Source organism: Chrysemys picta, chromosome 16 (genome assembly GCF_011386835.1).
Source record: "Chrysemys picta bellii isolate R12L10 chromosome 16, ASM1138683v2, whole genome shotgun sequence".
Classification (NCBI taxonomy): Eukaryota; Metazoa; Chordata; order Testudines; family Emydidae; genus Chrysemys; species Chrysemys picta.
Genome location: NC_088806.1, coordinates 13,017,825 through 13,027,926, shown reverse-complemented (window position 1 = coordinate 13,027,926; position 10,102 = coordinate 13,017,825). Strand labels below are relative to the sequence as shown.

Below are 10,102 nucleotides of genomic sequence, written 5' to 3'. Positions count from 1 at the left end.
ACCGTCAGCAACATCTGCCCTGAGGATATGACACCTGCTGGGAACAATCATGAACACAGAGAGCTCACAAGGTCTTTGTTGGGAATCCCAGCTCTTTTCTTCAGGCACTGAGTTGGTTTAATGCTCACTCACCTGTATAGCTGCTTCTCAGGAGCTTTCTTTCCTCTGAGTCCTGGAGATTTGTGGAAAAGAACTCTTCCCCTTTTTCCAGCTGGGAGAGGACATCAAGTTTAGAAACTGGAAACCCTGCTAAGGGGAAAGAAGACAAGTGAGATCAGGTGAATTCATGGGACTTTTGTCTCACACACAAAAAGTTCTGTTATTTTAACCCCAGTCTATTTTAAAGCAGTAAAATCCTGGGGCCAGCTCCCCAGGGGCTCAAAGGTTCAGGGCATTCTTCTTATGAGGTATTTAGCTGTGCCCATGTCTACTAGGAACATACACAGCCAGACACTCACAATCAAAAGGGCTCTTAAAACCCATGCAGGTAACTCCATGTCGCAGAAAGGGAAGACTCCAGCCAGAGGGGAAGTCCCCCTTGAACTGCTTCATACTGACAGAGAGAGGGCCACAGTCACCGCAGGAGAGAGAAAGGCCTGAGACCTGACAGCTGTCAGGGGACACACAGAGAGGTGAGGGAGGGCACAGAGAGGCAGCTAGTCCTGCCAATCTCTATGACCCCCCACACTCCTTCCTCTAACTGCTTCTCATTCTTCCACACCTCCAGGGACCCAAGGAAAAATTTCTTCTTGGATTCTCTCCTCTCCTCCCATGGCCCACACCCCTCCTTGCTACCAGGTCTCCCAAATTATCTGCTCCCCAATCCTCATCCCATTATCTCAATTGTTCCTTAGTCCTGATTCCCAAGAGCTCCTGCCAGAAATGGGTCCCTTTACTCCCTCCCTTTGCAAGCACCCCTATTTCCTGGAGTACCCTCTAACCAGTACCCATGATACCTTTACTCTAACCAGAACCAACCCTTCCAGATACTTGGTTTCCATTGTGTCCAGCCCTCCACAGCATCCTAACTCCCTACAGCAGCTATTCCATGGCATCCCTACCCCTTACCACTGCCCCCAACCCTCCCAGATCGTAGGAGGTCTTTGCCCCAAACGTTCCTCTCCCCGCTCTCTAACACCCTCCCTCCCATTGCCCAGAACCTCCCCATTATTATCATCATTTACTATTCCTGTCACCGTAGCACCTAGTAACGCTATTCATGGACTAGGATCCCATTCTGCTGGACATTCTACAAACAAAAACCGGTCTCTGCACTAAAGATCTGACAACCTAAGAATAAGAGAAGAGAAAGATGGATACAGACAGACACGGGTGTGACACAATTTCCTGTGATATCCTGGACCATCCTTATTGAATTAAGTCAAACCTTACTGAATTAAATTCTCAGTATCCTTGGATTTCATTTTATTAAAAATATGAATGTGTATGTATTACCATGGGATGGTCTTTAACGTCTCCAGGGAGGAGACCTGGCTAACATAAACCCTAGGAAGTCTTGTGAGCTTTAAAAGACTCTTTGAAACAACGTGCTAAACAAAGGTAAATGGGATTAATAGGAAATACTTGGGAGAAGGGGACGGCAACTTCTCACCTCCACTCAAAACCTATGGAAGCTGCACTCTGAGAAGAAACCATTGGCTGCTGATCACCTGTGACATGAACACAAGTTCTACTCCTGGGGTAATTCTGCACCAAAAATTAAAATTTCTGCATATATTTTAAAATTCTGTAAAATTCTACATATTTTATTTGTCAAAATAACACAATATAATCATGCCATTTTCAATTATTTTGGTAATTTATTTCAAAATACCTGTCAGCAAGTATGTCTTAACAATACAGACAACAAAAAAGATTCAGGAAATATTTTTTGACAAATAGATTAATTACAAGGAATATTAATACAGAACTCTGAGTAATAATTCATTTAAACTACAATACAGAAATGTATTTCACGCATCCCTCAGAAGCAGTGCAAAAGCTTGGGGAAGCGCGAGTCAGGAGTAATGGAGATGAGGAAGAGGAAAGTAAATGCTGGGAAGGGGCCTGGGTGTGAACCTCGAGGGATTTTTGGTGTGGTGGGACAAGTTTGGAACAGGCTTTTGGGCTGGGGGGGTAGTTGTACGGCGGAGTTGTACGGCGGGATGGGAAGGGAGCTAATCAAGTAGGTCTCGGGATGTTTATGGGGAGCAAGGAGTAGCATGGAAGAAAGCATAGAACAATACAAAGGAAGGGCTACAAGGGAACTCAAGAAGTTATTAAGTCCAGCCCTCTGTGCTATGACGGATCAAGCCAACCTAGACCATCCCTCACAGGTGTTTGTCCAAGCTGTTGTTTTAAAACTTCCAATGATGGGGAATTCACAACATCCCTTGGAAGCCTATTCCAGATCATAACTATCCTTACAGTTAGAAAGTTTTTCCTAATATCTAACAAACTGCAAAGTAAGCTCATTAAGGACTTGGCAGAAGATATTTCTGAGTCATTAGTGATAATTTTTGAAGATGTCTTAAAATCAGCAGGGCCTGATGAAAGACATCCAAGAAACTCCAGTCATTAGGAAAAGGCATGTGTTACCAATGAGAGATTTGATCATTAGAAACATAAATACCTGGGTTTGTGATGTCCAGGAGAACCGTATGGTGACTTGCCTGCCTGGTGCAAAGGTATCTAGACAGACTTATGTATAGTGCTGGGGAGGAGCCAGTGGTCATGGTACATGTAGGTACCAATGACATACGGAAGGGTAGGAGAGACGTCCTGGAGGCCAAATTTAGGCTGCTAGGGAAGAGACTGAAATCCAGGACCTCTATGGTGGCATTCTCAGAAATGGTTCCAGTTCCACACACAGGGCCAGGTAGGCAGGCAGAGCTTCAGAGTCTCAATGCGTGGATGAGACGATGGTGTAGGGAGGAGGGGTTTACATTCATTAGGAACTGGGGAAACTTTTGGGATGGGGGAGCCTGTACAGGAAGGATGGGCTCCACCTAAACCAAAGTGGAACCAGACTGCTGGCGCTTAACATTAAAAAGGTTGCAGAGCAGTTTTTAAACTAAGAGATGGGGGAAAGCCGACTGCTGCAGAGGAGCACGTGGATCAGACAGAGACTTCTCTTAGAGGAGAGTCTACTGACAGAGATTCTCTAGGTTTTAGTCAGGAGGAGAGGATGGAAGAGGATAAAGTATAGGCCAGATCAGATGAGAAACATTCATATAAAAAAGAATTTAACATCAGAAAAGGGCAGACAAATAAACAGTGACAAGTTTGTAGCCCAGTGGCCAACTTACCTGTATTATATTCATTGCTTTGTTATCCTGCTTTATTATATTTAGTAGTAATGCCAGGAACCTACAGGCTTTTATCCTGTAAGTTTTGGCTTTAGTAAATAGTGTGTGACTTGAGGCCTATAACCTTTGGTATAGATAAACTTAAGTAACTCATAAGCTATAGGGAACTGAAAGTAGCATGTAAGATGGGGGGAATTTTGTCCAGAATACTGACCCCAGCACAGAACATAGCTGACCCCAGCATCCGGAAAGTTCCGGACAGGACCTCCGACCGCAAAGCTGCCATGACAGCAAATTGACATGTATGCTAATAGGGTAACAGTATACATATACTAACCTATAGAAAACGGATACCAAGGGGAGGAAATACAAATAAGGACCTCTATTGAATATGGCAGCGTCAGCGTAACCTACTATAAAAGTAACATCCCAGGGGCAGCAGATAGATTGGAAAGATGTAAACCTTGGGAGGGGTCAGAATGATGGCCATGGGGAAGATGAGGATGATGACGGTGATGAGAAAGATAATGGTTAAGTATGAAAGATAAGGGTGTAAGTATGGACATCCAAATGTACTTTCTGTATTATCTCTATGTGCTTTGTTAAGTTTAAGTGTGTGTATAATCTTTGCTAAATTATTAATAAATCATATATGTATATATATGTAAAGAGTTCCTATAGTGTGAGTGTTGCACCAGTGCACATCGGGGTTCCCAAATTATATGATAATTTTACAATAATCTTACCAGGCCTGATCTTGGGACAAGAACCTGTTAATCCTCAAGTTACAATTATATTTACCCAACTTTGGGTCAGGCTACAAGTTTTTAAAGTGCTTGTACACAAATGCTAGAAGTCTAAATAATAAGATGGGTGAACTACAGTGCCTCGTGTTAAAGGAGGATACAGAAGCTCCCTGACTTACGCAAGCGTTCCATTCCGGAACGCCACGTGTAAGTCGAATTTTGCGTAAGTCAGGACGGGTCCGACAATTACGCAAAAAAAAAAAAAAAAGCTTACGGAAGTTACGGAACTTTTTCCGTAAGTCCAGATTTCCATAAGTCAGGTTTGCGTAACCTGGGGAGTGTCTGTATTGATATAATAGGCATCACAGAAACCTGGTGGAGTGAGGACAATCAATGGGACACAATCATTCCAGGGGACAAAAATATATCAGGAGGACAGAACAGGTCGTACGGAGGGAGTGGCACTATATGTGAAAGAAAATGTAGAATTAAATAAGAACATACGAATGGCCGTACTGGGTCAGACCAAAGGTCCACCCAGCCCAGTATCCTGTCTACCAACAGTGGCCAATGCCAGGTGCCCCAGAGGGAGTGAACCTAACAGGTAATGATCAAGTGATCTCTCTCCTGCCATCCATCTCCACCCTCTGACAAACAGAGGCTGGAGACACCATTCCTTACCCATCCTGGCTAATAGCCATGAATGGACTTAACTTCCATGAATTTATCCAGTTCTCTTTTAAACCCTTTTATGGTTCTAGCCTTCACAACCTCCTCAGGCAAGGAGTTCCACAAGTTGACTGTGTGCTGTGTGAAGAAGAACTTCCTTTTATTTGTTTTTAAACCTGCTGCCCATTAATTTCATTTGGTGGCCCCTAGTTCTTATATTATGGGAACAAGTAAATAACTTTTCCTTATTCACTTTCTCCACATCACTCATGATTTTATAGACCTCTATCATATTCCCCCCTTAGTCTCGGCTTTTCCAAGCTGAAAAGTCCTAGCCTCTTTAATCTCTCCTCATATGGGACCCGTTCCAAACCCTAATCATTTTAGTTGCCCTTCGCTGAACCTTTTCTAATGCCAGTATATCTTTTTTGAGATGAGACCACCACATCCGTACGAGGTATTCAAGATATGGGCGTACCATGGATTTATATAAGGGCAATAAGATATTCTCCGTCTTATTCTCTATCCCTTTTTAAATGATTCCTAACATCCTATTGCTTTTTTGACTGCCGCTGCACACTGCGTGGATGTCTTCAGAGAACTATCCACGATGACTCCAAGATCTCTTTCCTGATTAGCTGTAGCTAAATTAGCCCCCATCATATTGTATGTATAGTTGGGGTTATTTTTCCCAATGTTCATTACTTTACATTTATCCACATTTGCCATTTTGTTGCCCAATCACTTAGTTTTGTGAGATCTTTTTGAAGTTCTTCACAGTCTGCTTTGGTCTTAACTATCTTGAACAGTTTAGTATCATCTGCAAACTTTGCCACCTCACTGTTTACCCCCTTCTCCAGATCATTTATGAATGAGTTGAATAGGATTGGTCCTAGGACTGACACTTGGGGAACACCACTAGTTACTCCTCTCCATTCTGAAAATTTACCATTTATTCCTACCCTTTGTTCCTGGTCTTTTAACCAGATCTCAGTCCATGAAAGGATCTTCCCTCGTTTCCCATGACCACTTAATTTACGTAAGAGCCTTGGGTGAGGGACCTTGTCAAAGGCTTTCTGAAATCTAAGTACACTATGTCCACTGGATGCCCCTTATCCACATGTTTGTTGACCCCTTCAAAGAACTCTAATAGATTAGTAAGACATGATTTCCCTTTACAGAAACCATGTTGACTTTTGCCCAACAATTTATGTTCTTCTATGTGTCTGACAATTTTATTCTTTACTATTGTTTCAACTAATTTGCCCGGTACTGACATTAGACTTACTGGTCTGTAATTGCCGGGATCACCTCTAGAGCCCTTTTTAAATATTGGCGTTACATTAGCTAACTTCCAGTCATTGGGTACAGAAGCCGATTTAAAGGACAGGTTACAAACCATAGTTAATAGTTCCGCAATTTCACATTTGACTTCTTTCAGAACTCTTGGGTGAATGCCATCTGGTCCCGGTGACTTCTTACTTTTTATCAATTAATTCCAAAACCTCCTCTAATGACACTTCAATCTGTGACAATTCCTCAGATTTGTCACTTACAAAGGACGGCTCAGGTTTGGGAATCTCCCTAACATCCTCAGCCATGAAGACTGAAGCAAAGAATTCATTTAGTTTCTCCGCAATGACGTTATCATCTTTAAGTGCTCCTTTTGTATCTTGATTGTCCAGGAGCCCCACTGGTTGTTTAGCAGGCTTCCTGCTTCTGATGTACTTAAAAAACATTTTGTTATTACTGTGACGGTACTTTCCATAAGGCTTTATGGAAATATGCTTATGAATGTGTATATATGTAATATAACTAGAATGTTTTATGCTACATATGCCATGTAACATATCTCTGTAAAGGTTATGATCTACTGAATCCATTAATCCTATTTGTATGCATGTATCATTTTTGTATTCAAAGTTATGAATATTGGCTGTGTACTGGCTTGATTTCCAAATAACCTTAGTAGAGAATTTGGTCAGTTCCTGGAGAAAGGAATGTTGAAATTGAGTACCTAATCAAGAAACTCTTAAAGGACAATGAATCTTGGAATGCTCCAATCCACATAAGAAGTCTACCGGAGGACTTTCAAGGTAGCATGTGACCCATGGCTGCTACCTGGTAAGAAACTGTGAGTCATGCATGGACATGTGACTTGCCCAGGTGACTCCAGAACTCCATCTTGGAGCTGGACCTTGCATAGAAGAGAGGAGGGGGTCTCCACCCACAAGAGAAAGTCTATTTAAGCCCGTGGGAGACCCCTCCATTTTGTCTTCAGCTGGCTAAAGAGAGAGCCTCTCCACCCCCAAATATACCTGAAAGAAACTGGAACAAAAGACAGTAACTACAAGGGGGTGTGAGTGATTGCTGGACCCGGACTAAAAGGAGATTAGTCTGTGTGATTAATTTGAGCAAGATTGTTGTCAAGTTTAAGATGAATACCAGTATTGCCAGTGTTAGGCCTAAAACTTCCAGAAGCTTTATAAAATGAACTTTGCAAAATTATCTTTAAAAAGCAAGCTTTGCAAAATGAAGCTACAACTTGTGGTCAAAAGACACCTACAACCAGACAACATTTTATGCTGACTCTTATATGGTATAATAGGTCATGCCCCTGGGTATGGCTTATTGGAACTTGTGGTTAAGAGACGCTGCAGCCAAAAAACTGATTCCTATGTGGGTTTGATGAGCTAGGCCTTTAGGCATAGGTCATCAAGATAACCTTACCCACAATCAAGCCAATAGCCCATTTAGAGGTAAGTTACCTAGAAAACTAAGGGAAACCACAGTCGAGACAGTGGGCTATACAGAAATAAGCTATCTCCTTGAGCATAACTTATAAAATTAAAACAATAATTGGCTACAAGAAAATAAGTAAGCATGAATTATACAGCCAAAGTGATAACACTAAATTTGGCCTAACCTGATTGGTTGACCTGCTTCAAAGCACGGCGGGCAGATGAGATTAAATGTGTAGAACCTCAGGAGGGTGTGTGTGTGTGTGTCTTGGTCTAAGAAATTATTCTCTTTGATCGGTCTGACCCGCACCCCCTGAACCGAGGAAACCTGAACTGCACCGACTATCTGCACCTGGCCAACGCAAAGAGTGGTCGACTAAAGGGTAACGTATTCTCAGCAGGGTACGGTTTTAAAGAAAAAGTCTGGTTGCATGCAGAATAAGATAACAGAGTAAAGACGTCTGGGTTGCTTGAGCTGTTTTGATCTCAAGTTGTGCTGACACTATAGTATTAAGAATGGTAGAGTTGGGATAATTTGATCTCAGGTTATATTAATGCTGCAGTATTAAAAATAGTAGTAAAAGTTTACTTGTACTTGTTTGCAATATACATTTGTCATTTATATTAATCCTTATTCAATGCTGGTCTTTAATTTTTCCTTTCCTATTTTGTCTGGGTTGCATTTATAGCCATAAGTCATTAAAAGCCTTTCTTGAAGAATAATCAGTAGTTTTAATTTCTTTATACGGACACCACTTAACCTCGTTACATCTGTGGTGGGAAGTAGTGATCACCCACAGCCCCATTTGGGCCCTGATGTGTGTTCTCTTCTTCCTATATCTCTGCAGTCTGTAAAAGGAAACATTCTGGAACTGGTAAGGATCTTACCTGTATTCGATTGTATTACTGTATTAGGTTTAGATTTGCGTGTTTTATTTTATTTTACTGGGTAATTCACTTTGTTCTGTCCGTTACTACTTGGAACCACTATCTTGGCACCAGACCACCTTGCCAAAGAGTACATAAACCGAAAGGGATATTTCTCAATGGTGTTGCAAGTGCTGGTGAATCACAGGCACGATTCCACTGACATCAAAATAAGGCAGCCCTTCCCAGAAATCTTCTGCAAAGGATTGCAGAGTACCTCCATGAAAGCTTCCTAGAGATCTCCATGGAGGATTCCTGGGTCATCTCTGTGCACATGAACAGTCTTTTTTGGGGAACACCCTCTGCATAGCTGGAGTGGCCACCAGAAAGCAGATACCCACTACCCCTCCTTTTTTGTTTAAACATAAAAAATAATAGCATGCAACACCCCAACAGTTTGGAAATGTGTATCCACCAGAAGTGCCTTCCCTGGCATCATGCTCAGCCACCACCTGGTCCTGTGAAGACATGAGCTCCAGGTTTAAAAACAGTTCTTGGCTGTCGGAAGAGCCGTTGTCCCCATTTGTTTGCTTCCCATTCTCCTTCTTGTCAACAATGTCCTCCTCGCTGTTGCCTGAGGTGACCTGGGACTCCTGGGAGGTATCCAGGCTGTGTTTTGGGGTAGTGATGGGGGCGCCACCGGGAATCGCATGCAGCTCCTCGTAAAACTGGCATGTCTATGGGGCAGAACCAGAACAACCGTTTGCATCCCTTGTCTTCTGGTACGCTTGCTGAAGCTCCTTTCTTTTCACGCAGAACTGCTGCGAGTTCCAGCTGTAGCCCTTCTCCCCCATACCAAAAGCGATCTTGGCACATACGTCCGTGTTTCTTCTGCTGGATCGAAGCTGTGCCTGCACAGTCTCTTCTCCCCACACAGCAATAACATCCACCACATCCTGTGTACTCCATGCTGGAGCTCGTTTGGGGCGTTGAGTCTTCATGATCAGCTGTGCTGGTGAGCTCTCCACGCTGATCAAACAGGAAATGAAAATTCAAAAGTTCCTGGGGCTTTAACAGAGAAGGGGCTGTTTCCTGAGTACCTGGCTGCCGTGCAGTGGAGTTGAAAGTGCTCTCCAGAGGGGTCACAGTGGAGCACCATGGGACAATTCCTGGAGGCCAATTCATTCCAATTGCACAACGCAAGGTCTATACTATCCCCATGTCGACCCGTGGATGCCAAATCAAGCGCTATGCCTCTCGCGGAAGTGGAGTACAGAAGTCAACTTTACAGACTACTTAGGTCAGCGGATGGGACTTGGTAGTGTAGACACATACATTATTACATTGACTTAACACAGCTTCCGTCAACCTAGGTTTGTAGCGTAGACCAGGCCTTCCTTATTCACTTTCTTCACACCATTCAGGATTTTAAAGATCATATCCCCACAGATCCATCATATCCCTCCTTAGTCTCTTTTCTAAGTTGACCAGTTCCAGTCTTTTTCATCTCTCCTCATAGGGAAGCTGTTCCATACCCCTAATCATTTTGTTGTCCTTCTCTGCATCTTTTCCAATTCTAACATTTTTTTTTTAGATGGGCTGACCAGAACTGATTACAGTATTTAAGGTGTGGCATACCATGGATTTAAATAGTGGCATTAGGATATTATCTTTCTTTTCACCTATCACTTTCAAATAGTTCCAAACATTTTGTTAGCTTTTTTGTTTCCAGTTCATTTATTAGTATGTTGAACAACAGTGGCCCGAGTAC

General features: G+C 42.7%; 2 protein-coding genes across 14 annotated transcripts in view; one reads left to right on the top strand and one right to left on the bottom strand.

The window, feature by feature from the left end:
- LOC135976036 (nascent polypeptide-associated complex subunit alpha, muscle-specific form-like) overlaps nt 1-10,102 on the top strand; it is a 1,165,876-nt gene that overhangs the window by 789,934 nt on the left and 365,840 nt on the right. The gene's annotated exons all lie outside the window — the stretch shown is intronic.
- The window catches only part of LOC101944363 (zinc finger protein 420-like), a 71,967-nt gene that overhangs the window by 6,315 nt on the left and 55,550 nt on the right, over nt 1-10,102 (bottom strand). For 10 of the 13 annotated variants that reach the window (XM_005312660.5, XM_065569414.1, XM_065569413.1 and 7 more), the window contains one exon: nt 133-249. The exons of 1 other annotated variant lie outside the window; for it this stretch is intronic. In XM_005312660.5, coding sequence (XP_005312717.3) covers nt 133-249 — 117 coding nt within the window. The remainder of the gene's footprint in view (nt 1-132; nt 250-10,102) is intronic. 2 more of the 13 variants (XM_065569406.1, XM_065569407.1) reach the window with 1 other exon arrangement.